This window comes from Pagrus major, chromosome 8, assembly GCF_040436345.1.
Source record: "Pagrus major chromosome 8, Pma_NU_1.0".
In the NCBI taxonomy this organism is placed as follows: Eukaryota; Metazoa; Chordata; class Actinopteri; order Spariformes; family Sparidae; genus Pagrus; species Pagrus major.
The window spans coordinates 30,201,923-30,229,816 of record NC_133222.1 but is presented as its reverse complement, the minus strand read 5'-3'; the positions used below and the strand labels follow the sequence as shown (position 1 = coordinate 30,229,816).

The 27,894-nt window shown below is 42.3% G+C and overlaps 1 protein-coding gene across 1 annotated transcript in view; it reads right to left on the bottom strand.

The window, feature by feature from the left end:
- The window catches only part of mical3a (microtubule associated monooxygenase, calponin and LIM domain containing 3a), a 71,730-nt gene that overhangs the window by 6,018 nt on the left and 37,818 nt on the right, over nt 1–27,894 (bottom strand). Inside the window, exons 20-37 of the mRNA XM_073471496.1 lie at nt 26,293–26,479; nt 25,174–25,268; nt 24,863–24,956; nt 21,279–21,474; nt 20,736–21,031; nt 20,290–20,382; nt 19,532–19,693; nt 18,991–19,053; nt 16,729–16,806; nt 16,452–16,565; nt 16,280–16,359; nt 14,127–16,194; nt 13,932–14,026; nt 13,518–13,694; nt 12,318–12,368; nt 11,461–11,568; nt 7,709–7,802; nt 5,689–5,739 (exon numbers count right to left, since the gene is read on the bottom strand). Of these exons, the coding sequence (XP_073327597.1) occupies nt 5,689–5,739; nt 7,709–7,802; nt 11,461–11,568; nt 12,318–12,368; nt 13,518–13,694; nt 13,932–14,026; nt 14,127–16,194; nt 16,280–16,359; nt 16,452–16,565; nt 16,729–16,806; nt 18,991–19,053; nt 19,532–19,693; nt 20,290–20,382; nt 20,736–21,031; nt 21,279–21,474; nt 24,863–24,956; nt 25,174–25,268; nt 26,293–26,479 (4,102 nt within the window). The remainder of the gene's footprint in view (nt 1–5,688; nt 5,740–7,708; nt 7,803–11,460; nt 11,569–12,317; nt 12,369–13,517; nt 13,695–13,931; nt 14,027–14,126; nt 16,195–16,279; nt 16,360–16,451; nt 16,566–16,728; nt 16,807–18,990; nt 19,054–19,531; nt 19,694–20,289; nt 20,383–20,735; nt 21,032–21,278; nt 21,475–24,862; nt 24,957–25,173; nt 25,269–26,292; nt 26,480–27,894) is intronic.

Sequence of the window (27,894 nt, the reverse complement as noted above, 5' to 3'; positions counted from 1 at the left end):
AGTGGCCCCCAACTGTGATAAAAGTAGCCCAATTTGGGGATTTTGGTTGCCAACAGTTACAGAAATCCTTTTCAACAAGTTTTTCAGATAATGTCACATTGAACGTCGAAAGTCTTTATATGAACAGCTCTGACCAAGCTTTGATCAGAGAGCAGAAAATAAGTTCCACCTAGCTGTAATAAACTAAAATGACATTTGGTTTTGATCATCAGCAGCTGTCATTCACTGCATGTCCTATTTACCTGATTAAATAACAAGTAAGTCAGTCTGGTAACTCTGCATGGCAGGCCTGTCAGGCTTTGGATGTCCCCTCATGTTGAAACAGTTTGAAGAGAACTGCACTCTAGTCAGAGCTAATACATATTACTGAAATAATAATTGGGATAATATTGTTTTTTTTCAATGCCTTTTCAAAACCAAAAACAGTGGTAGCCATAGTGTATGAAATGTATTAATACGTGTGTTTGTGTTCCCACGTTAGCTACAAGTGTTAGCATACTCAGCTAACTAGCTTACTACCAAAACAACTGAGTCAAGGGACATTTCATAAGCTAACTACATCATTTAGTGGCATTTCTGGTTAGCTGATCCTAAAAAATACCTTTCCAGGCCTGGTAGATCTTTCCTCTGGGAACCAAGGTGCTAGCACATTAGAGTTTGAGTAATGATAGCGGCTCTGTCCTGCTCATTATTTGGTTTAAGGAGGTTTAAAGGTGTAATTAGTAAAATATAGCCAGTGCTGCTCTTTGCTAGCCGTCCTTGGCTGTAGCTAGGTACTGTTAGTTAATTAGCTCAGTTAGCAGTGTAGCAAAGTGGCCCTATTAGATTTGTCTGGAGTTTCGGGAGCATCCGAAGGCATAAGAGGCAGAATATTTTCACATTTTACTTGGTGACTTCAGGATTTATTTTAACAAAACCAGAGGTGATTGTGGAAAGACACCAAGCTGCTGTGGTGAGTTTCATTTTGTATATGTCGAGTTTGATTGAGGTGTGTTTTACATTGAAGCGACTGAGCTCGTCTTAGTTCAAGACAGAAACTTGTATTCAGATGGTGTATGGTTGCATTTTTGGAAAATATATGTAAGAGTGATTCCTTTCTTGATATTTTCTTTAATTACTAAGTAGTGAAATCACTAAGTAGCGAACTTGTGCTCACATACATCTCCCAGCTGGATCCAGGGGATGCAATGCTATCGGACAATTGCCTCTTTAGGTACCAAGTGGTATTACCGGGCAGGAGGGGCCGGGCTAGCTGGCTAGCAAGCTAACTTCATTAGGCATCTCTGCAAAAAGGTACATAGACGATTCTGATATAACATCAACACTATTTTTTTGAGTTTGCAAACTGCCCCTTCAAAGTCTACGTAAATTAACTGAGTTCTGTCATGAAACGTATGAATGCAATATTCAACTGGCCAGTACGTCATACATTCTGAAACATTTTTAATCAATTTCCTCATGATAAATGCTACTACCTCGATGAGTTTTGGGACTAGTCTGGGGAAATCTACTGAGCCTGATCACACACAAACAGCGAGGACAGGAAGAGGGGGAGGACCGGTTGGGAGGATGATGGGGTAAGGGCGCGAGGAGGTAGCCCGGTTCTGTAGATCCTTACGGTTGCCATGGTAACCCGCCACAACCGTCGGCAGAGGCGGCGAGGTTACGTTACCTTCGGGGGAACAGCAGGGGCAGAAGGAGAGAGGTCTTCGGCGTGGCATCCCCACAAAGGGCTCAACTTCCACAAGACAGAGGGAAAGAGTGTGAGGGGGTGACGGAGCAGGGTGCATCCGCGGATGGGAGAGAGAGCAGCGGAAATAATAAAGGAGGAAGAGCAGAGGACACAGAGTGTGGGTGGAAGGGGGGAAGGAGGAGAAAGAGGGATGTGATGAGGGAGAGAGAACATCGAGGTGAAAATCAAAAGAGGGCAGGAGCACTGTGATAGGGAGAGGACAAATCACCTAGAGAGAGGAGGTGGGAGAGATCAGCTGTGTGGTGTGAGGGATGAAAAAAGGGGTAAAAATAGGAAACTGAAACAAGACCAGACAGAAACCCTGGGAGGACAGAGAGGGAAAAAAATCCTTCTGTTTCATCTTTCATCTGTAAATAATCTTCAGTGAGGAAACAGCAGTCTGCCGGTTATAAAATGGGGAGAAGCCTCCTACACATGTGGCCAGTGTTTATCGCAGTACACGAAATGATTTAATCCTTTTATTAAAGCCATTACTGATCGTCAGGAGATCCATCTCCCTCATAGACGGAGATAATTGCTTCTCTTTTCAAGATGTTTCAGCCTCTGCTTGTAAACACTACTCGAACGTGTTTGGACCACCCAGCTCAATTTGTTGCCAGCGTGGTGATTTTTAAAGTGAGGCTACTATTGAAGTGCAAATTAGCACCCTGCTAAACACATTTTACCACAAAAGTAAGATCACAGATAGTGGATGCTACCTCAAAAAAGCCCAAAATAATGACTGTAAAATAAGTGCAACGTTAGGAAGATTCTGGGACAATTACACTAAAAAGGTGGCAGACACAGTGCTCTCAGGCTGGTGAGAAAAGGAGCCAGGAGAGTGAAATGCTGGATAATTACGACAAGGGACTATCACAGAGAAGACATAAAATTCAGCTGGGATAAACTGCAGTTGAGAATATCTGTTTTGGACAGATTGGTGTCCTAATAAAATTTTTACGGCTCTGCCAAATCATGTGAATATGCTTATGAAATGCATCATTAGCACTTGATGCTCGGTAAATCCTTGATTGTATAATCATTAAACTAGAGGAATAAAATGATAAGAAAATACATAAAACTAGCAGCTTCAGATTCCAGACGTATTGATCCTGGCTTCAGTGTTAGTGCCCCCTGCAGGGCTCACCCGTGCTTTTAAAGCAACCGTGCACATTACAGCTTGGTATTCAATCAAAATGCTACAATTCCCTCATCAGGCAGTGAAACACAAACAGGATTAATAGACAGCAATCAGCACGCAGGAATCCACCTTTATAAAACAGAGCACTGCAGACACACCGCATCCAGTTGCAAAGTTTCAAAGTCAACCAGTTCTGTTGGAAAACTTCTTTCAGATATCTTTACATGAAAACTCCACGCAATCTCCTGTGTGATGAGTGACGACAACCAGCAGGACAACACCACAGAGAAAGCGCACGCCCTGCTCGAATATGTGGAAATGCACCTTTTTCCTCACTGCTCTCGAGAGACATCAGTGACAGTGGATAAAGGAAACACTGATCTCTAACAACAAGCCTGCCAACTTCACAGCAGACGTGAGGAGGAAAAGATGCATTCCACTCATATTCAAACAAGACCACGATGTTAACGACAGATACCACGAGACGTCTCGTCCAGACACGGTGTTATAGCTGACCCATCACAGTTTAGACAAACATTGCCTATTAGCACACACTACACACACACACACACACACACACACACACACACACACACACACACACTCGGGGAGTTATGCAACTGAGCAGGTATGAGAAAGTCAGAGGAGGCATTGCTGGGACTACAGGCCAGATCTACAGCAGCACAGAGCTCTGAGGGGAAGCTAAGAGCCATGCTAGCAGTTTAGTATGAGTCAGTCCACAGCTGGTTATACAACACGCTGACAATGTATGTGTGCGTGGGACGGAAGAAAGGGGGTTGTGTGTTCGTGAATATGTGCACACTGCAACATGTGGAACATCTGGTGCTGTTAAGGTGCTTTTTCTTCCTCTCCATGTTTTTGGTAAATGATGTTTTAGCTCATCGTGACCAGGTGAGATGAGACAAACCAAAAAAGTCAGATCACACAATCTTATGTTATGCTGTAGCAGAGAATTATATCATCATATCAGAATATAGAGTTTTGAATATGGTGTCATAATTAGAAGGACAAAAAGCCTCACGTATGAAATAATGTCACAGGTGATTGACGGTTTGTGTTTGTTTGTACTTGTCTTATTGTCAGCGAATCCCACAAAAAGGCCAAAACCAACAGGCAGTTTACTATTTTGATAATCAATTAAGTGATTTTTATTGTCATTTTGCAAGGAGAAAATGTCAGATATTTGCTAGTTCCAGATTCAGACATGTAAGGATTAAAATAAACATGACATTTAAAAGACGCCACTTTGAGCTCCGGAAATTGTGATGAACTTTTTTCACAATTAAAAAAAAAAATCGTATAGACTCAAAGATTGATTGAAAATAATCTCATCATCAAACATGAAAATAATCGGCAGGATACTCGATAATGAAAATAACTTTTAGTTGCAGCTCTACTTAAGATGTAAAACTTTTAAAAACTGGTCACAAGTATATAGTTTTGTTTTCTAAAAGGACTAAATAATGTCTTTAACTACCTGGGCACTGTAGTTTTCTAGCTATCATTACTAAAACAGAAGTGTTTTTGGGGGACAGCTGCGGAGTGATACACATTTGGTGCTCCAGTTAATGGCAGCAGGACGGAGCATGTGTGACGAACTCAAAACTAAATCCAGTTCCTGCAAATTTGTGGCTAATTGATGTGTTTTTAATAGTTTCTGGACACGATGGAGCTCCACAGCACAGATACGATACAGCAGGCTTCGATTTGCACAGGAAACACTTGTTAGAAGGATGCATCGTTGTTGGTTTTGGTCTTATTACGGATATGCGGACGATAAGGAAAGACAGCAGCCTTAAAAAGGTGCAATACGCAAGAATTGGCCACCTGTTGAATTCATACTCCAACACATAGAGGGCAGCATATATTATATATCACATATCAGCTGACAGTGGCCGCACTGGAGAAGTGCTGGTGTTGTTTACCACCAGACTATCACCTGTAGCATGCTAACTTAAAGAAACATCTCTGCAACACAATACATAGATGTCTTATTATAATAATTTCAGAACTGCAATTTCTTCTTCTGGTACTCTTTTGGTAATTTAGTAATTTCTTGAACATCTTAAACACATATTGCACCTTTAAATTTCAAAATTAGAAGTACTATTATGTTGTTTTCAATCTCGACCATCGTGCTGCCACTTTTCACTTTTCAATAATTGCATCTGGCTATTAAGTACGTATTACGAACTCACAAAGGAAACAATCTTAGCAAAAAAAAATATTCTGTATGCATTATGAAATTGTACGGTCAACAATAGCAGCACGTTATTTACTTTCTGTCTCAGTATTATGTTGTCTTTGAATGCAAGAATGTACTGTGCCCTGCTGTTTGCATTTCTGTCTCTGCAATATGCCACTGTTTGCAGCCTCTGCGGCAGTTTGCGTGCTGAGGAGTAACAAATAAAAAGTTACTCATTAATTCATTCATTTATCATTCATAAGTTTACGGAGATCAAAGAAGATCTTAAGAGGACAGCATGAGGCCGAGTGTCTGATCTCTGTTTGATGTAAAGAGTGTCTGAACTAGAAACCCAGTGAGGTTGGAGGGAAGCGGGGAGGGATTGGGAGTCACAGGAGCAGAAAGTATTGCAAATGAGGCTAAAAGCCAGCCAGCCAGCCAGCTAGCCAATCAGCCAGCCAGCCAGTCAGCCAATAAAGGAAGGTATGAGGGGTACAAAGCTCAAGTAGTAAAAACAAAAAAATGTTGGTTGGGGGATGGGGGGTGGGGTAAAGGACAGATTGGGTTAGCCATTAGGTTAGTTTAAAGCGACAGATTTGAAATACATACCGCCCAGATGCAAGTCCAGGATTTCACTGTAATTAGAATCTCCCCAATAGTCTACAATGACAGGGATATATTAGAGATAGGAGTTATTTCACGCGGCCCCCAAACTGGGCACGCAAACACACACACACACACGCACAAAGTTCTCCAACAACAGCAAGTCATGCAGACATGTTCGTACACACACAACAGCAACACTCAGAACAAAGAGAGTCCGTCGGTACTCACCACAGTGCATACATAATGCAGTCAGGTTGTGCAATTCTACATGGCATTTTCAAAAATGATAACAGACTGCAACATAGATTTGCTGTATTGCTGTTTACTGGCTCCGTCTGCTTAATATCACACAAAGCCTCTCATAATGTGATGACATTTTGGGGGGAAATTGCATTTTTTTTATTGAACATTTAATTTGACAAAGTTAAAATGGCGAGAAAAGCTTTAATTTTCTCTACAATCCAATCCATGTGCGACAATGTTCCATTTGCAATAATTGAATGATTTAATGCTCTATTGTTTCAGACTGAGAGAGCAGCTGAGTTTTATGTGAGAGTACAACAGATAAAGTCAGAAGCAGCTCTGGATTGCTGTTACTCACCACAATAGAAAAGAAAAGAGATAAGATCTCGATAAATATCTGTGTCGAGTCACTCAGCCACAGCAAATATTTGCTGAAAAATACTTTATTCAAGAAGTTGTCAGCCTTGAAAACCAATTTATATTTGATTTCTTTCATTCTGATTGCATTTTATAGAAATGCGACGTGACTGGAGTCTTGATCAGAGTACAGAAACTCTCCTCATTGAGAGGCGGTGCAGGAGACAACAAGAACACATCCAGAGTGAGCACCACACACAAATCTATGTCGGGGGACACACATTCTCCTGATCGCATGCAGCTCGGACTGACGATGGCGGACATGTTATGAACGGACAGACGATCAACATGTTCGGAGATGGAGAAGTGTTGCAGTGTGTCACCACAGATGGAGCCTACATAACAGTGTCACATGTCATTAATTAAATTAAAAAAGAAAGAAAGAAAAAGGAAACTACAGTAAATCTAATACCTGATCTTCTTTTGTGCTGTTTGGGTAATGTATAAGTACCTTTATACAATCCTTTAAGAGAGTAGAGTAGTAAACAAGTTAAAACATACTCAAACAATTGACTGGAGAAACAGCTGATGGGCAAAGTGAGTAGTCACTAGTTTGATGGGAAAATGTCCACATTTAAGAGAGCATGCATTTGCATTGTAAAACCTGTTATTTAGATTAGATTACTGTCGACATTAAGTAAATTAGGATGGAGCACGCTGTCAACTCTACTAAGGACAACCTCAGAACCTTCCTCGCATACAAAACTCACATCACGCAAATAATGTGTTATTGCTACTGAGTGCAAGTCATGCTTCACACGCTTATAAAGCTGCAGCGAATAATGAACTGCGCTGCTCCCCTAACAAATAATGTATTCTTCATCTCACAAGTATATCGTCTGTGATAGTCCCTTGTCATGAACAATTTGGGTTTATTACTTTGGAGAAAAAAACAAACATGACTTTCTGCACACAAATCTATGTGATGAGATATGCTTTCAGCGCGGCTGAATAAAAGGTAAATGCAGACTGTGATTTTAAGACAATCTGAACGATCGCAGGGGGACAGCTTTCCTGAGGTAATGCAGCTCTAAGTTACGTCACCTCAATCATCGACATTATTATTATTATTCCCTTTGGAGCTGTAGGAAAGGCTGATCTCATATCATATAAAGATAAAACATGGTCTCACGGAGCCAGCGCTGACACAAACACAAGATTTAATCGTCATATGTTCAATAATTCACTAACTAAAATGTTAATGATAAGAGTTATATGTTATGAAACTAACTACACCCTCTAGCTCACTGAATGAGAGCTTTATGTCTATCTACAGTGGCATTACAGATACACCACGCCACAAGGGATGGCCAGATTGATTTAAAAAATTTAAAAAAAGATGTGTGACTTGACAAGCCGTTACCTGCTTCTCCTCTCAATGCTTTCTCCACAGCTACACCCCTCTCCTCCAGCTGCCTCTGCTTCTCCTCCACCTGCTCCAACTGTCTCTGGATGATCTGAACAGAAAAGGCAGGTCAGAGTCGAGTTATTAATGAAGATCACAGAAGCATAAACGCAGTCACACACACAGAGGTTCAGTATAAACAACTTGACTTGTCATGCATGGCAGCACAGAATAATAAGGTCTACAGTTTCACTAATGGCAACTCGTTTGTCCCCGAAGTTTCTGAGGGAGGCGGCTGCAGAGGTTACCTCTACGTCTCGACTGATGTAACAGTTTACCCTCATTAAAAATAAATGTCTCAGGCTGCGACGGGAGCACTGCTAATTAGAACTGTACTGATGTGTACGAGTATGCGAGCATGTTCGCATGACAAGTGTTATTTCATAATTTTTACAAAGGAAAAAACGCTCAATATTTTAGAGTTCTCCTCTCTTCAGCCCACATCGCACTCTACTTTCTTATTGGCAGTGGCGGTGGGTGGCAATGATAGAGGGGATGCAGCTAAATCGGAATTAATTAATGTTAATAATTTATCTTAACGACTGGATCAGTGGCAAGTATTAAAAGAAGTGGGGGTACTGTCACTTAATTACTTTCTGCTAAGTGCTGTTTTTGAAGGCAGAGCCAGAAAAAGCAGCAGGTACAACAAGTCAAAGACTTTTACTGCATTAATAGTTTAAATACTTTTAAATTAATAATGCAATGAGAAATAAGGGTAACCATCATTTATAAATGGAAAATGTATAGTTCATTAAACTTTAGTCAAAAGTTATTCACTGTTAACAAACAATGAAATGCTTTATAAACCATTTATTCAGCAATTATCTGCTGTAAAGTTGCAACTGATGTTTATAATACTTTGTAAATAGTTAATAATGTGCAGTTCATCTATAAACATTATTCTGATGGCCATTACAAACATTTAGACTTAGACTTAGACTTAGACAACAAGGTATCCAGAATAAATGACAATTGTCACTTAGAGTTCAGCAGTCTGATGACATGGGGGAAAAAGCTGTTACAGAGCCTTGTGGTTCTGCACCGAATGCTGCAGAACCTCTTTCCAGAGGCCACAATGATCGACAATGATCTCTTTGGTTTTGTCCACGTTCCAGCCTTTCAAAGCACTTCATCATAATAGGAGTGAGTGCGATGGGCCGGTAGTCATTGAGTCATGTGATTTGAGGTTTCTTTGGCACTGGGATGATGGAGGCAGTTTTGAAACATAATGGGACTTTGGCTTGATCCAGTGAGGTCTTAAAAATGTCTGTTAGGACACAAGCTAGCTGATCTGCACATTCCCTGAGCACCGGCCCAGGTATGTTGTCAGGGCCCGGAGCCTTCTGTGAGTTAACACTCCTCAGAGACCTTTGCACCTCAGCTATGTCAAGGCAGAGTGCCTTTTCATCCTGGTGGGGAACAGGTTTCACAGCAGGAGTGTTGTTCAGTGCCTCAAACCTCCCAAAGAAGTTATTTAGTTCATTTAGGAAGTCCACATCATCGTCACGCGCAGGAGGGGCAATCCTGTAGTTGGTGATAGTCCGTATGCCTTGCCACATATCCCTGGTGTTAGTCGGATCATGGAAAAAGTCTTGGATTTTTCGACTGTGAGCACGCTTTGCTAGTCTGATGGTACGGTTCAAGTTGGCTCTTGCTGTTCTCAGTGCCATCTTGTCGCCAGACTTGAAGGCTGAGTTCCGTGCCTTTAGCATTTTGCGTACTTCATCAGTCATCCAGGGTTTTTGGTTGGCCCGGGTGTTGATGGATTTGCTAGCGCTGACGTCCTCCGTGCATTTGTTGATGTAGGCTGACACAGACATGGCATACTCATCTATGTTGATGTGATCGTTGTAAGTGGCAGCTGCTTTGAACATATCCCAGTCAGACCATACCCTCACCTGCCTCACTGTAGGTTTTCCTCTGACCAGCAGGGGCTTATATGCTGGAATTAGCATATCAGATAAATGATCTGAAAAGCCAAGATGGGGGTGGGGTGCTTCTCTGAATGCATCTTTCATGGTGGTGTAAGCCATGTCTAATGTAGTTACTCCCCTAGTTGCACAATCCACATGCTGGTGGAAATGTGGGAGAACTGACTTCATGTTGGCCTGGTTGAAATCCCCAGCGACAATGAAAAAGCCCTCAGTGTGAGTAGATTGCAACTCACTGATATTCCGGTAGAGAACTTTCATGGCCTCTTTAGCGTCAGCGCTGGGGGGCATGTACACAGCAGTGATGGAAATTAAGGAAAACTCCCTGGGCAAATTGAATGGTCTGCAGTTTACATTCAGAAGCTCAATGTCCGGTGAGCAATGGCTTCATGATTGCTTTATAAATGGTTTATGAAGAATTAGTTGTTTGTTAACAGTGAAAAAAAACTATAAACTAGGCTCAGGCTGAAATTAGATATTATCAAATATCAAGATATTTGGTGTCATAAGGATTTTTTTTCCTCCACAATATCAAATATATGAATAATTCATAATATTTTGATATTTAAAAGTGTTGTATGTGTTGCTGCAAAGGGAGAAGTAAAGACGTAAACAGCATATCAACCTGTCAAGAAATCACTATATTTATATTACATGATGACAGAATCATCTATCGTGAGATAAAATTTTGGATATGACCCAAGCCTATTATTAACTAAATTTAAAACTATTTAACATGTATTAATTATGGTCATTATTAAGTGTTACCAAAATAAGTAAAGCAGTTTTAGTCTCAATCACATATTTTACATTTTTTAAATTACAACTCTACAATACTACAATACATAACTATTGTTTAAAGAATCCTTTTATATTTTAAGCGTAATTTAATGTAATCAAAATTCTGAGTATTGCAGCTGTTCTTCTCTTCATGACAGGTATTGCTGGTTATTATCTGCCAGATATAGTCAGTGCAGAGTATCTGAAGATGATGTCTACAAGTGACTCTAGACCAGCAGAACGTGCAGCATGTAGTCCTGGCCCTACCTTTTTGCAGTATTTCCAGTGCATGTGTGTAAGGATGCAACAGGAAAATGTTCAGAATGTAATGTAAAAGTTTTCCTTTCCCCTCAGTGCTAAACTTTATCAGTGCCACGCAGCGAGAGGAGCTCAGCAGGAAGCGTGGTTTTGGGCTCTGCAAATAGCCGCGAGAAGGAAGTGTAATTCGGGCCAACTAACCACAGCTCCAGGAGGAGAGACTTCAGCTGTGGCTTAGTGCTGAGTCAGTGGACTGGGAACCTGACTGCAGAGTTACAACATCAATCACAGTGGATTTCCTAAGCAACAGTGGGAGACACACTGCGAGAGGGCTGAGTCACACCAGAGTCAACATATGGTAAAGAAAATAGAAACTGAGTAACAGTCAAAACTATAGTAATGTAGCCCATCTCCCACAGGGCTGCAAATAACAGCTATTTTCATTGTTGATTAATATGTTGATTATTTTCTCGATGCATAGACGAGTTATTTGGTCTGTAAAATGTCAGAAAATTGTGAAAAATGTCAATCAGTGTTTCTCAAGGTGCAAGATGACATCCGCAACCCGAAGATATTCAGTTTACTGTCATAACTGTTTAATCAGTTATCAATCAATAGTTTGCAAGAAATGTAATAGCTGACAACTATTTGATTGATCGCTTAACTGTCGCAGCTCTTACTCAAAACCACAAAAGTAGTGGTGATAGAAGAGCAGACAGAGGATGACCACACGTCAGTTACCTGAGCTCTGTGCAGCCTCTTGAGTTCCTCCTGCTTGGCTTGTCGTCGGGCAGCTTTCTGGACCCTTCGTGTCAGCTTGGCGTTCAGCTCCTCTTCTGTGTAGGTTTTCTGATGTAACAACAAAAACACGGGTCAGAGACACCTCAATCACAAGCTAAGCTAATATGAGGAGTTGACTCCGTGGGGCTCTGGCCCCTTCAGGAACAGGAGAGGAGGGGGAAACTCTGATTAGACCTTGCAGAAGGTGAGGGACAACATTGACTAGCACGATGTAATCTATCTGGGAATATTTTAAACTTCACTACACGTCTACAGGCTTCTCTAGGCCTATGAATTGGTAACATAAACCATCCTAGAACACAATGTGACACATACATCAACTTCACTGCCGCTCTCAGCACGATAATCGTTCTTCATTTTATGACATCATCCAAATTTATGATCAGTACAGTATGTGAATGAGCAGGGGTGTTTCCCTATTAGCTGACTTGTAAGGACATAAAAAGCTGGCATAAATCAGGAGAAAAGGAGAGAATAGCACTGAAGAAAAACATGTCAAAGACTGACGGAAAAACGGTGCCACAGTGACAGATAGGCAGGTTAACATCATACCAGTCAGAGAGAAACAGCCCCTGATATTAAAAGATGCTGAGGTATCACTGTGACCAGAAGAGTGAGCCATGAGAGTCGTGTTTTAACAGAGCAGTGAGTGAGTGGGCGCTGCCGTCACATGCATCCAGAGAGGACGGTTAGTTTGAGGCCAGATGCACGTAAGGTGTTATTACTGGCACATGCGCAGAGGGCTGGGGGGTGAAGGGGTGGTGGGGGTTTATCAATGGGAACGTATGTAATACTACCTTTGTGGCGTACGATCTCTTGAACGCCAGTGCGTGAGGGACATAAACAGACTTTGGGGAAGACAAAACATAAAAAGGGAGGAAAACAAACATGATACAGATGATATGATTAAATGGGTTAATGATTATGTTAAACAAAAATTGGTCAAAATAAAACAAAATAATCTTGATGGTACAATCAAAAACAGGCAATGTTAATATCCCACACCAAAACAACAAATGGCAGGGTGCAGTGACACTTTATACGTCTATGTTAATCAGAAATTAGTCCAACAATTACACATCATATTGAAAGAAAACTTATGTTCCAGCTTCTACCACCTAATCTAAGATTTTAGAGACTTGTTTTACCATAAAGCAGTAAGGCAGGTCTGTTAATACTCTACAAGAATCTATCTAATGCACTGGAAAAACTATAAACACCACAACAGTCACTAGAGACGATTCGACATGATTCCTCTGGGAGCTCTTATTGAATTACGGCCTGGCAGGCATGATACAGTCTTAACCTTCTGCTTCTGTAAGGTTGAAATTCACATCGATATGTTATTGAAAAATAACAAAATGCCAATTCACGCTCCACATAAAATCATCAAAATGAGGAAAATGAAATGGGAGCGTGTCTGAGTTTCTTCGATGTGTTTACAATGCTTAATGAATTCATGCCTCTGGCCCTGAACTCGGCTGTATCTATCTAAACCACCAGAAACACACAAACACTGACTGAGCAGCAGTGGGGGAAATATTTTTGAATTTCAGCCCAACATAACGAATGCAAATGGATTCAAGTAAAATAAGTTCCATTATAGAAATTAAGGTTTCGTGTGCTGAAATTCTGCACAGACCAAATCACATCCATGCCACCTGCATAATTAATGAGTCCACCATTTTCCTCTAGTAGTTTTGCTAATGGATCTCATTAAGAGATCATTTAACATATCATACTGTGGTGCTGAACACCTTGAAAATGTGGTCTCATCATGCTTTGGTTGCATGATTTGCTCTGAGGTCAAAATTGTAATCGTTAATTCTGACACTACTTTAAAAATTGATAATTCAGAGTATTAAAGATTAATTTCAGGTCAGGCTAAAAGCCACATGCAAGCTTTGTCAACTTGACATTGGTAGAATATTTGTATATATTACAAAATTATGTTTATATGAAATTCAAAATCATTTAACCCCCTTTCTGCACAATACCTCCTCATCGTCTTTCTCCTTCTCTCGATCAACCTCTTTCTTCCGCTCTCTTTCTTTACACTTCTCTTTCACCCTCTTTCTTTCCTTTAACTCCCTCCTTTTCTCCTTCTCCAGTCTCTCCTCCTTTATCGCTTCCTGCTGCATGCCTGATACTAGGTCAAAGATGTCCATGTGCCGCTGGGAGTGGAAGAAATTATTTAAAGAAAACACAGAAAATGGATGCAAAAGATGTGATGCAGGACACGTCTAGCCTCGCTGAGCCTGGGCCACGGAGGTTCAGGATCATATTTCACGATATCCACTGAGTAACATGTCTTATCAGTAATGAGTTCAGGCCGGCTTTGCGAGGCTTTACGTGTCAAAATACCTGATGACGATGATGTGACATGTCTATTAGCATCTGTTGTTACTCACATCTGCCTTTGACTTCTGGGAGGACCTCTCCAGAACATCATCACAGGACAGGTCTGAGTCCTCAGAGAAGCTCAAGTTTCTGCGTGATTTCAAGTCTGTAACAAACAAGAAGCAGAGACAGAAATTTGAGTGTTGTTCTTGAAATGTTACTGACATATACAACAATCAAAACCCACACCGGATCATCTTTCTCACCTGATGATTTCCCAAGAGGTGACGTTCTCTTCTTCCCAGAGTCCTGAGTGGTGGAACTCGAGGACGGCGTGCTCGGACACGATTTATCGTCCTTCTTCTTCTTGTCCTTCTTGTACCCTGAGAAGACAGCCTTCCACAGCGACTTGTGTTTGGGCGGCGTCTCGTCCGTGCTGGCGAGTCTGCTGCTGTCGTTCTTGGCTTTTTTCTCCTTCTTGTTCTTGCGCGGCGAGAAGAGGGAACTCCGTTTCTTGCTCTTACTCACGGTGGAGCCATCGGAAGAAGCCACTGAGCTGTCCAGACTCTTGTTGCTGCTGAAGAAGCGCTCGGGTATAGTCTCGGCCTTCTTCGACTCCAGAGCTTTCACGGCTGATGTCTTTGGAGATCCAGCTGACTTTTTACTCTTTACAGCAGCATCTGGGGATACGTTCCAGGCCACCTTGGGTGAGGCACCCTTGTCGGTGTCAGTTTCTTTCATTTTGTTGAGCTGCTTGGCCATGGCGTCTTTTAGAGCCTGGCTCTTGATAGACTTTTCTCTGGCCCTTATTCTCTCCTCAGCGATCTCCCTGGCCTCTGGGGAGAACTGAGTTGCCCTCTGGGTCTTAAGGGCCTGATTGACAGCGATATTGGGTTTACCGTTTTCCATTGCTAGAGCCAGATGCAGGGGAGGTCTGTCCCTGCTTGGCTTGCTGGTGGGTGGAGTATAGTACTTGTTCATGCTCACGTCTGGTGTGCGCTCATCGTAGGTCTCCTCCACGTCATCAGCAAACGGAATCTCCTCCACCGTCTCCACAAACGACTTCCTCGTCTCTTCCTGCCGAGGCTTCTTTTTCTTCTCCCTCATAACAACCACCGGAGGCATTTCTGGCCCCGCCTGAGGTGAGGAGACTTTTCTGGGTGCAGGTGTGGGTGCAGACACGGGGCTCAGCTGGGTCCTTGGTGCAGGAACCGGACTCTTGGCCTTTGCTGGCTCTTTGGCACGCTCAGTTGGAGGCTTGTCTGTCCCATTGCTCCAGGACACCTGGTGTCTCTGCTGCCTGAGCACGGCTGGAGACTGATTAGCAGGCACAGGTGGTGGCGGACTGGAGGGCGGAGTGAGCATGGCCGAGTCCGACGTGTTGTAGCTGTCACTGTTTGCTATCTGGCTCGTGGCCATGCTCCCATTCAACCCTAAGCCAGAGCTGCTGCTGAGGTCCCTCTTGTCAGAGCCATTACTCTTCAGCTCCGCAGGAGCAAGGGGGGTAATGACCTGACCCTCCAGGGTGATGTTGAGTCTGCGAATGACGGTGCGGCCAGTGAAGGCAGGCTTCTGTTCCTCCGACACATCTGGAGTCTGTGTCTTTACAGGGGTGATGTCCTGTGCTGGAGCTGTAACAATACTTTTCTCTAAGATTTTACTACTGCGATCCAGAGGAGTCAGACCGAGGCTCTTCCTGATCTCTGCACTCTTTTGCCAAAACTCCTCAATGATATCTGTCTTTTTAGATGGAGTTTCCTCTGTTGAGGAATCTATGGACTGTGACCGCTCCTTGTCTGTTTTGGTCATGGGCGTCGAAGTGACCCCAGGGACAGGCTGAGTTCTGACGGGAGAGTCAGAGGTGAGGGGTGACGAGGGTTCCTGGCAGGGCAAAGGCTGAGCGCAGATCGGAGAGAGGGGGTTGCCTGTGAGAGGGCAAATAGAGCGGTGAGGGTAGACAGGAGATTTAGGCGTGCAAGTCTCTGGTAGAGGGGTGGGCTGAGAGCGGATCGGGGAGGCAACAGGTGACCTGACGGGCGACCTGATGGGTGATATGACAGGTGACTCGACGGCTGGCTTGATTGGAGAGCTGATGGGTGTTTTGGTTATTGAACTGGGCAGGGGGGAGGCAGGGACACTGATAGGGGAAGCTGCAGCAACAGCAGCGAGAGTAGGAGACGGGACAGGGGAAGGATCCTGGACTGGAACAGGTGAAGGGAACAGTGGGCTCTTGGCAGCTGGAAGAGGAGAGAAAGGTGTCCTCTCAGGCTTCGTTTCCTCAGGTATGAACGGCTCCGGGAAGAAACGGGTGTCAGGAGACTTCACCAGAGTTATCTGGTAAAAAAACAACAGAGAAGATTCGGATTTAGTGTATCTTCCATCACATACGTTCAACTTCAGAAGTGTGGAATTATCTCACCTGTGTTTCAGGCTCTGGAGATGGTTTGAGTGGGGACAGAATTACATCTTCTTTCTTCAGGGGGCTGACGCTCGATGGCTCTGAATGCACAAACAACAAATCGTTGCTGCTACTGATTTGTGTAAAACTATATTTGAGTGATCAGTCTAGAGGAATTATCAGTGACATGTACCGATACTGGAGGAAATTTTCAGACTCTCTGATTTCCTTTCCTCCTCAGGGAGCACTCCAGCTTGCTCTGATGGATGCAAACGAGCCTCGGCTTCTGCATCTGAAGGGATGTCATCTGGAATTTAAAGATAACAATATGAATTATTAAACTGTTACACAGCTTTATGACTTTAACTATTCATGTCCTTTTATTGAAATGGAGCAGAGTCCTTTGTGAATCAAAAATGTTGCCAAACAACTGATGGATTTATTATTATTTGTATTGTTTGACTGCTCACCCTGATCCATCTCTGTGCCTGGCTCCATATCAGGACTGTCTGCTTCCGCCTCCAGATCCTCCTCCTCCTCGCAGGGCTCTGACATGACATAGAAATGGCAAAAGATTAGATAACAGATTTTCTCTTTTTATTTATTATAAAAATTATTTTAAAATTAAATTATTAATGTTAAAAACATTAATTATTTCAACTTCCGAACAACCTTCAATGAACTTTTCTCAGAAATATTTAAAGCAGGCTTAATTTGTTATGCTTTTTTTAAAAAAGAGCACCTGAGTTCAAGATCGCTTAATGAAAAAAAAATCTATCAAGACCACTTTTGAAGAGTGGAGCGCAGTTAAAGGAAAAAAATAAATGGCTGAAAGAGGAGGAAAGGCCTTCAAAACAAAATTATTATTTTTTTCTGAAGACCACTTTAAGGACAAGAAAATCATACATTAGCTTTGCAGATTAATGAAATCAGGTACAGTCGGTGTGACAATAAATATGAACAGAAGACGGGCACAGAGGAGCATTAGTTGAAAGATACATGCAGCTCTCCATTTTGAAAATAAATGGATGACATTTGAACCAAGCAAAAGCACTACCAAAATGTTAATGACACTGGTTAAGAGACGAGCAGCAGTCCTTCGTATGAACAAAATTTGTCGGAAGAGACGATTTTTCTGACAATACTAAAAAACCCTCGCAGTGACCCTCACGGTTAATACATGCATTTTTGAAATAACAAAAAAACCTTAAAAGACACTTCTGCTAAATGTACTGAGTGAGGCCATTGTTCAGGTGGGTGCAAGGGAACATACTGAAAGAACGTTTGATTGTAGTGGCTCTGAACACGAGGAGATCTTTATGAAGCTTTTAACCCTGAACACAAGTGCTGCCTGCATATTCAAATAGATGTGTAGGACTCTCATTAAATTCAATGGAGTTTTAAAAAAGTTGATAAAGTACATGAAAAGCTCAACTTTGTGCAAGTACAAGTGGCATTTAAGGGTTAGTCCAAAGATATAACAATAGCGATAGCAGACTCCAAGTGATATACCTCACGCAGTGCACATCAGGGCAGGAAACACTGCAGCGTTAAGTGTTTTCAAGCCTCGACAGCTCTCTGGAATAGATTACATTGCTGTACAATGTACAACTGGTTCCCAACCTTGAGGTCCAGACCCTTACTGAGAGTCACCAAAGATTAAGAGAGGGTTGCATGGCCTTCTTCGAGTTAAAATTATTATTTAAAGGGTAATTCCACCAATTTTACACATCTGATAAATTCACTGGATAAGTCTCCAGTAATCTCACTCAGTGGCTAAGCTGCATCGTGGGTGGGTAATGCAGGTGCCAGCTTTTGAAGAGCAGTCCACTGGTCTAGAATTGCACTCATTATGGACACTTTAAAAACAAATGATCAAAGTCAATACAGCCGAACCAGAGAGATCGCCTTTTTTATTCCACGCATTCTTCTTCCTTTTCAAAAGATGGCACCTACATAACCCACAATGCAACTTAAACATACTTTAATGTGTAAAATCGGTTGAGTTACCTTTTAAGATATAAACTTAAAAAAATCTCAGAGGATAAGGGTTCGATGAAGACCTGAACACAGGCTATATTCACAGCTTTCAGCTAAACAGTCTCAAGCTAGAAGAGTATACAGTTAAAACAACCTAAGAGTTAATAGACCAACGGCCAAGGATAGAGTCAGGGATGAGAAAACACTGAATTTGTCAAAAAAAGAAGCCTTTTCAGTATGTGTCATTGTTAAGAATAAAACATACAACAAGAAAACACATCTCTGATTCAATATTCTCAGGAAATAATCCACTCAAAATTGTTTCATTTGCTTGTTTTACACAAACTTCCTGCAGTTATTGCATTCTCTGTTTGAGTCAATTGTATAATTTATCAACCGTTCTGCACTGTTACTGTTATGCATTGAATAATGAATATACTATAAAAGGAGTCATCAGTTTACTCAACGGTAGAAAAGGCGTCCCTGAAGATAAGGTTGGGAACCACTGCAATATACTACGTGAGTAAAGAGAAAATACATATTTTGGAGGTTAGGATTGTTGGATGAGAGATTGAGAAGTGAAAGGTGTTGATGTGACCCCAAGAGAGCAGAGCTCTTGAGCCTTTCAGCATGCATGCTTGTGAGTTTACTGGGCTCCGCATGTGTTCCTGCATGCTCCAGGAAAAATGCCAGCTGATAGACAGATAGAGCCTAAGACGGGATGCCGTGATCCCTTTTTAAGTCTGTGCTACCTCCAGACATGGACTCCAACCAGACTCTCACTGCCTCGTGTCGGGCGGATGTGTGGGCAGGGGCTACGTTCAAACCAGAAAGATACAGAACAACAAGGGGATAGATGGCAGGGAAATAACAGTAAATTAAATTAGACACATGGGAAAGAACATAGCAGAACACAAAAGAACAAAAGCAGAACAAAATCAAAAGAACTGACGAGGGGGTTATATGGTGCACTGGGATGGTTGAACAGATTTAAATTCAACCCAGAGGACCAACAGCGACTCTGAACGACAAATTGAACACAAAATTAGACATTCCGAGACAGAAAAAAAGCAATGTGACAAAAATGTACAAAATCAGAGATGATTAAAAACAAAAGGTGGGTTAGTTGGGGGAGGTGGCTCCTCCTGTCGCAGACACAGACATACAAACAGAACAGCAGCAGCCACACTGGTGAAACAAGACACCCTGATCCTTAAATCTGTGAGGCCTACAGCTCGGGATTCAGCCAGCAAACCCCAAATCCCAGGTGATCAGGTCCTCTGGGTGGGTTACCTGTGAAGGAGGGCTGCGTGAGCTCAGAGGGATGGGATAGTTGGGAAGCTGAGGCTGCCTGGCCATCCTTGTCTCCCTCAGAGTCCAGGTGTGTTCTCACCAGACCTGGAATGGTCTGGGGATCCACAGGCTGCAGGACTTGTTGGATCTGCAGGTTCCTTGCTAAATGAGGGTGTCAGTGTATGGTGTAGTGTTGTGTGTGTGAGCCAGGAGATCAGAGACCCATGAGGAGAGATGACGGCATTTGTGCAGGAAAGGTAGAAAAACATAGAAAAGGGGGGGGGGAAGACGAGACAAAATGAAAGAGAGAAGGCAGAGAAACAGTTAGAATACAGCAGCGATAAAGGTCGGAGGCGAGGCAGAGGGAGGCTGCATGCACTAGACTGCAAAAAAAGTCAACCCATAAAGGTTAAAAAAAGAAACAATATCCATCTGTTCAACAGACAAATTCTCCCACTCAATACCAAACCATAACTGCAGAGCCTAGGGGGGAAAACACAAAAATCTGACATTTATGCGATTAGTATACTGAAGCCGCGAACAAAAGAGAGGTATTTAACAGCAGGGTGAATGGGTTGAGGTTCACAATAAAAGAAACACACTTACAAACACAAACCAACAAACCAAAAAGACACAAAAAAAAGGAAAAAGCTACTCTCTTATCGTATAAATCCTCGAAAAAGAAACCCAAACCAGCCAGGATTAAATATCACGCTCAAAGTTACTGCAAACACATCCACAGGCAGTTCTGCCGCTACCTTTAAATGTACCAACATCCTCTTCATCTGTGAGGTACTTCTCCAGCCAAAGGCCTGACTGGAGCTCTTTATCCCAGGGGCAGTAATCCCCCTCTGCCAACAGAGGGAGACAGACGCCCAAACAACAACAAAAAAAACATACAGATATACACACACACAAACACAGACACAGACACACACACACACACACACACAAACACATTGAACATAGGGGGAAGTAGTGAAGAGGAAGGGATTGAAAAGGAGGAAAGAAGCAGACGATGAGGAGAACAATGTTTGAGACGGAGACACATGGTACAGAATTCGATAAAAAGCAAATGGAGTTCTGAACAGGTCAAATGGAGACTGGACAGGGTGTTAACATACACTCAAGGACGACAAAACTACATCTCCAGTCTTCACAGGAACAATCTTAATATCGCACGCAGACTGAAAAACTAATTTACCATCGCTTGACTCCTCCTCATCTTCCTCCTCATCTTCATCTTCCTCCTCATCCTCATCCTCCTCGTCTAATTCCCCGTCTCTGCTGACCGTGTCGACAGGAGCCTCGCCCTCTCCGTCTTCGCTCTGGTCGCCCCTCAGTTTGGCGTGGAGCTCTACGGCCTCCTTCCAGGGTACGCCGCCGAGGTCTGACGGGCTGCCGAGGTGCTGCTCCGCCTCCCCCTCTACCTCCACCTCCACCTCCTCCTGATCCTGATCCTCCTGCTCGTCCTCCTCCTCCATGTCTGACTCCGAGCTACTGTTGGGAAAACAGACACAGAGTCTCAGTGAAAGAATGAACTTCAACTTGTTCCAGGTGTATTTCATTCTCACTTGCCTCTCAGGGCCTCCGTACATCGCTCATTTACAACTCAGGCAGAAGCCAGGGAAGACTTGAAGTGATTAGTTAATAGGCTGATCAATGGAAAATCAAGTGGCAACTACTTTGTAATCAATTAAGCAATTAAAAAAAACAAAAAACAAGAAGTTTTCATCATCAATCTTACCTGGAGCCCAGGTCGGCGTCTGTGGCCTTGTCCAGCACACTGCTGAGGTTGTGTTCTGCCAGCGTCTCCTCTGGCACCTCCTCCAGCTCCTCCTCCCTCTGCAAGGACAGACGGTAGTTCTCCAGCTCAATGCGCTCTGGAGTTCCCCGCAGACGTTTAGCTAGGCTGGGCTCCTGCAGGCCGTTGACCTCCGGTACTTTGGTTGAAGATTGAGCGGAAGGTGGAGAACGCAGGTGAGATGATGACATCAGGGTTGGGCAGCAGGTTGGAGGCAAGAAGGCAGAGGAGAGAGAGCAAAAAAAAAAAAATACAACTGAGAATCAGGTATGTGCATTAATAGTGAGGAGAGGAGCAGAGGAGAACATAACCCTCTGCAGAACAGGAGTCATGCAGAAGTGGTTGAAAGGGCGACTTTAAGCTTTTAACTATATCTGTGTGTGTGTGTGTGTGTGTGTGTGTGTGTGTGTGTGTGTGTGTGTGTGTGTGTGTGTGTGTGTGTGTGTGTGTGTTAGTGTTGACTGAAACAAATGATCTAATCATTATTGTCATTATTAGTGAAAACAATTAATGAAAGTCTGACAATGTTTGTGCGTGAACATTATCAGTCTAGCAGCATCAAATCCATCACACATCCAACCACTGGAACGAGTGAGTTTCCATACACATTTGTTATTATATTAATTATTTCACTACACCAAATGTAATTTAAGGACAAACTGACCAGGACACACCAATTTAAGATCTATAATTGAATTTATTGCATTAGTTTTATATTCCTACAGCAAATAGCATCAATAAACACTATAACACTCTAAAGTAGTTCTGTCATATACAAGCTTAGTGCCTTGCCTTTTTCCCATCCTGAGAGGCAAATCTTAAAACTGAATTTTATTATTTATAAATTTGACTTCCAAATTTTATTAGTGAATGCAAGTGGAATGGATCAAAACAAGTATTTAACAAATCATACTATACTTATTGTGTTTCCACTCACTCCTATCCTCTAATTAGGTCAAAATTCCTGACAGTTCCATAAGCTATGAACCACGTGCAGATCCTCTAAAGAAAGGATACCTGTGACGATGAATGTGTGATGTTTGATACAGTAGCATATGTAAAGGTGTGTGGATGAGGAATGTGGTCAAACAGATGCAATGGTTTCTTTTCTTGTATCTAAACAAGGCAGCGTGGCTGAAAGTGCGAGACAACTGTGAAGAATACTCTGAACCAAGCCTGAAATTAAAGGGTCACAGCGACCTGTGAGCTAACAAATGCAGTTTGCACTGTTATCGGCTATCCAACATATTTATCTTTAATATCTAAAATAAAACAAAACTCATTATAGAATGACAGTTACTAAAATATTATGACCAGTCATAAAAATGTTATCTAATAAATTACACAAAGATTAAGGTCTTACTTTCACTTCACATTATCATGTAGCTAAGAGTGATGAACTCGGTCTATAAATACATGATTTTTCACACCTACACTGATAAAATTATGTGTAACTTCTGGTTATTTGAAACTTTTTTCCATATTGCCTATATTAGGGAATTTATTTAATTTAGTTAAAATCTAGAATTAATGTTACATACGTTTGAAGTATAACTATAGTGTTTACGAGTAAAGATTTTAAATCATAATACTAAACGTGCTGCATTATGCAGCAGGCCTACTCTTAACTTAATAAGTTTTCTGACACTTTATAAAAACCATCATTAATTAATAGTAAATTTATAGTTAATTAAATTAATAGTTATTTCACTTTTAACAAACAGGGAAATGCCTTTTAATCCATTTATTAAAAGGTGCAATATGTAAGAATATCAGTTTAAAAAATATTCAGAAATATTATATATAACATTACCAACAGAATGTGAGGACATAACAGTTTTGATTATATGTCAAAGACATCGATGCATTGTGTTGAAGAGATACCTATTGAAGTTAGCGTGCTAACAAGCTAGCCCCGGACCTGAAAACCTCTTTCTCCCAGCAGTCCAAAGCTCCTGTGCTAGCGGTGTAAACACCAGAACTCCTTTGGTAGCTGCACGGCTAACTGAGCTAACCGCTAACAATTGCTCCAGTCATGGATGTATAAACAGAATACAGTCAGCAGCAGTTACTCAGGTTACTCAGGAGGGGGTGTGAATGTGAGTTGGCCAATTTGTATGTATTGCACATTTAAGCAATCGTAAAGGTTTATAAACATCAGTTGAAACTTCATAATGGCCGACAGAATAATGTTTATGGATGAACTACTGTACACGGTATTTATTAACCATTTACAAAGTAAATTTTGTAACGTTACAATAAATAATTGCTTGGTTTATAAAGCATTTCATTGTTTGTTATGAGTGAAATAACTATTAAAGTTTAATTAACTATACATTTACCATTTATTAATGATGGTTATTACTAAGTCTTGCCAGTCTGTTCTCTTAAGTCCCTTCTAGTCTTGTTGATTATATTTAAGAATAATATGCAATGCACTTAATGTAGCAAGGATTCAATATAATGAGCAAACACAAGTAGGTCTTAAGAGCAATCTGTCGGGGGGTGAGAGGTTGAGGGATGCAGGAGGAAAAAGATCACAAGAGAACCAATCACAGGCACTAATTCAAGCACTAGTAGAGCTCTCAGTTTTAAGCTGCTCTGATAGGAGGGGAAAGGTAAAGCTCACAAAAGCACTGATACAGGCACTTCATCACAGTGTGGTGAGTTTCACTAAGAGGGAAACAGCTTACAGAGAGGAAGAAACACATCACAAAGCAGGCTCTAAAAGAAACACATCACACAGGAGGAGGTAGAGCTAAAAGAGAGCAGTCACAGGCCACTAGAGGTTACAATCACAGAAGAATAAAGCTTGGCTCTTCGTTAAAACGCAGGCAGGCATACTGAATGTGTTGCTATAAGCCAAATTTTAACTGAGACTTTGAGTTAGGAAAGCTGGCACATTACTGCCACATTTAACATTGAAATCAGAACAGGAAGCCGTCCAAGAGAGTTAAAGAAAATGGTTAATATTGCTGCCTGGAGAGCTGTCAAGAAAGATCTCTGTCCAACTCTGTTTTTAATTTCCAAGCCAAGGGAAATAAATAAATGTAAGATGCACCATTCATTTCTAAAATTATGCTGCCAGAGCCTCGGCCAATCAAAAGTCATAAAACGGCTTCCAACAGAAACAGAAAGAATGCTGCATCTTCAGGAGAAAAATCAATCACTGAGACGAAGAATCACAAGGTGTACATGAACACTCGGCAAGCTCAGTGAGTCGATACATTCAGCTAAACCTATACAATCCCACTGACATTAGTTAGCAAAGAGTAAAGGGAAGTAAGGAAGGGGGGAAAAAAGGAGGGCAAGAGAGTCATGCTAGAGGAGGTTGAGCAGGACATTGATGGTGAAACAGCAGAAGAGGTAGATGCAGTAGGTGCACAGGAAGGGAGAGTCTAGGGGGTTGTGTGCCACCTGGTGGCAGGTCCAGGAGAGCGTGCGGCGGAGGGTACGCAGCGGGACTCCCACGCCCATGGCCAGACGGCAGGGCGCAGCCACCACAGCAAGAGAGGAAAGTAGACTACCTGAAGGCTGGAGCTCGGCCGACGCGGCTGCTGCTGCCGTCGCCCTTCCGGGGGCATCCACGGTCGTCGCAGGACTTTGGGGCGCCTGGTTCTCCTGCAAACGTAGAAAGACAGATGATGTCAACCATGGCAAAGACACAAGACGTCTTGGAAGGTCAGAGCACAAGAACAAAAGGTACTTAGTACACCATCTGATTCCCACATGTTGTGCTCCTGCATTTTGAAGATAAACCAAGCAATTAATTTCTTCTTTATTGGCCAGCCAACCCTGATTTCCTGCAGGATTTCAACTAGTAAACATAAACAGGTACCTTAGCTGTAATTGGAGCAGGGGAGGGAGCAGGCCTCTTTCTCTGAGCATAGCCGGACAGACGGTAACAGTAGTGGGGCTTGCAGTAAAATTTCCCTAGAGGAGAGAGATAAAGCAGACAGACAGCACATGAACAAATAAATTCACTGCAGTGATTAATATAGACACTGCATACATTTTACCTCAAGGAGTCCAAAGGCTTTATCTGTTCTGCAGAAGGAGGCCGTGTGCTTGTTTTTAGAATAAACCAAAAAAAATCTTCCTTGCTGTTCTGTTCAGACCGTCAGTGGGTTTTATTCCCACGGCTGAGCCTGAAAAACAGCAACTCTGTCTCGCTGAACAATCTGCTGCCTGTCCTCGAGCACAACAGACACCTCCCAGAGAGGAGAAATATGGGATCACGAGACTGCACTCAACTCTGGGGTCAATGTAATGTAATGCAATATGAGGTAATGTCTTTTAAGGTTTAATATAAGAGATTTTAAACATTAATCTAGCAGCAAATAACTATTTACTATTTGAGGATGTAGTGAAGTAATGGCGTCCCGAACAGAGAATGACGTCACATTCCCTCTGTGTGTGTTGTGATCTGAGCTTCTCTGTTCTTTGTTTTGGTAGCCGGGCATGTTAGTTTGCATGTCAGTGTGTGCGAGTCCCTCTGTTCTTCTAGCAGGGGTTTTCAACATGGTGGCCTGGTAGAAAACCTTCCCGTATTACAGCTCAACAGTACCCCAGAAATATGTTTCTGAAAACATTTTAAGCAAGAAAGAGGCAATGCAGCAGAACCTTGATTAATATTTAACGAGCCCTTCTGCTTTTAATTTTTTTTTCTTTCCAACTTTATTGAGTAAACGGTTTTGGTCTAGTGTGATATCTAGTGGCAGTGAACATCACATATTTCACCTTTACAGCTCAGATTTACACGTTAAAAGCCTGTCTGTTTTTTGATACAACCACTGGAGGGCACTTAAGTCAGACACTTTCCACAGATGCTGACAGATGCTCTAGCTGGCATTTGTTTCTTTGTCGTTTGTTCTGGAGTTGATGTTTCTGAACGTTATGACAGATGGGATATCAGTGGAACAATTGGAGAGTACAGTCATTTTAATGTTAGTCTTACCATCCTCCACATCGAAGGCATAGGAGGACAGTCGCAGTGTGGTGTTGCAGTAGTCACACTTGAAGCAGCTGCGATGGAAGAACTTCCCCTCTGCACTCAGCCGCTCCATAACGTACACGCGCTTTCGACAGAAGAAGCACACGTCGCTGCCGCCGATGTTGACGGGGAACTCTTTTCTGAGGGATCCCTGTGGGAGGAGAGAGCTTTGATCAACGTTTAGGAAAAGTAAGAAGGAGAAGTAGAGGAAGAGGAGGGGAGAAGCTTCAATACATCGGAGATTTAGCTGATATCAAGACACAAGCTGACACATCAGGCCACTGTCGACATATGCTTGGTATTGAGCTACTACGACCTATTAGCAACACCACAACAGAACAGGTCACTGGTTATGGATCAGTAGGACTGGGGATCATCGAGTGATCCACAAACACAACAGTATCCCAAACTGTGGTTACTTGTCGAGCAAACACACACTCTACAGCTGAAGGAAGGTGAACTAAAGTTAAACTGTGACAGAAAACTAACACATCAGTTTGACGACAACATGTTGTATTGATGATATGCAAGAAACAGCACTCTCTGGCCAGTGAAGGCTTTGTTTTTTTTGCTTAACACGTGCTGTCACAAGCCTTCTACCTTTTGGACAGCATGCTTACCGAATCCCTCTTCTCAGGTACGGGCTTAGGAGCTTCCTGAGACTGAAGCTGATTGGCTAGCTGCTCAGCCAATGAGCTAACTCCGCCTGTGTACATCTTTATATAGCGCTATCAACAGCATTGGGAGAAAAAAAACAAAAAACAAGACAGGTGGACAAAGATTAGAAAATTGTGGATGAAAGAGAAAGATAACATGAAAAACAGAGGGAAGAGGAAGAGTGTGTGAGGTCGAAGCTACAACACAAGGCATCTGACATGGACATTTATACATGACCGAGCAATGTCTCTATGCTTGATTGCTCAAGCGTTTAGATGTGCATTCAGCCCCACCTGCAAACCGCAAACCCAAATATAGCTCCCAAAACAAGCTCCAAAGCTGAGAAAATAACTTCCATCAACTCCACTTTGCATTTAGTCGCCAACAAGGAGCATTATTGGATTTGCGAGATCAACTCTGAAAGACGAGAGCTACAAAATGGACTTCTGCTGCTGTAACATCACCGCTAATGAAGACAGCTAACCGTGCTCACACACTCAAATAAAGCGATCGTGCACTTTTCGTTCACATGCGCACACACTCACACTGCACTCCTGTTACCAAACAGTAAACGTGAACAAAAGAAAATGCTGGAAGGAACCATTCAGGCTTCAACGTGCAGCCAACACACGAAACCGTCTGCAGTTTAAATCGTGAATAAGTCTAAACCAGTTTAAGGGTTGAATCTGTTAAAACTAAAAAAAAAAACACTTTATCCTCTACAGGGTGAAGAATTGAGGTCACTTGTAATATGAGGAAAAGCTAAGCCGTGCAAACTATGAAGTGTGGATGGGATTTGCTCCTGTTTCGGTGTTGTGGTCCCACTGCATTGCAAAGTTGTTACTCTGCCACAGTTGGAACTGTGTTTGTCGACATGAGGATTACACTAGATGAGATTTTTGCTGCCAA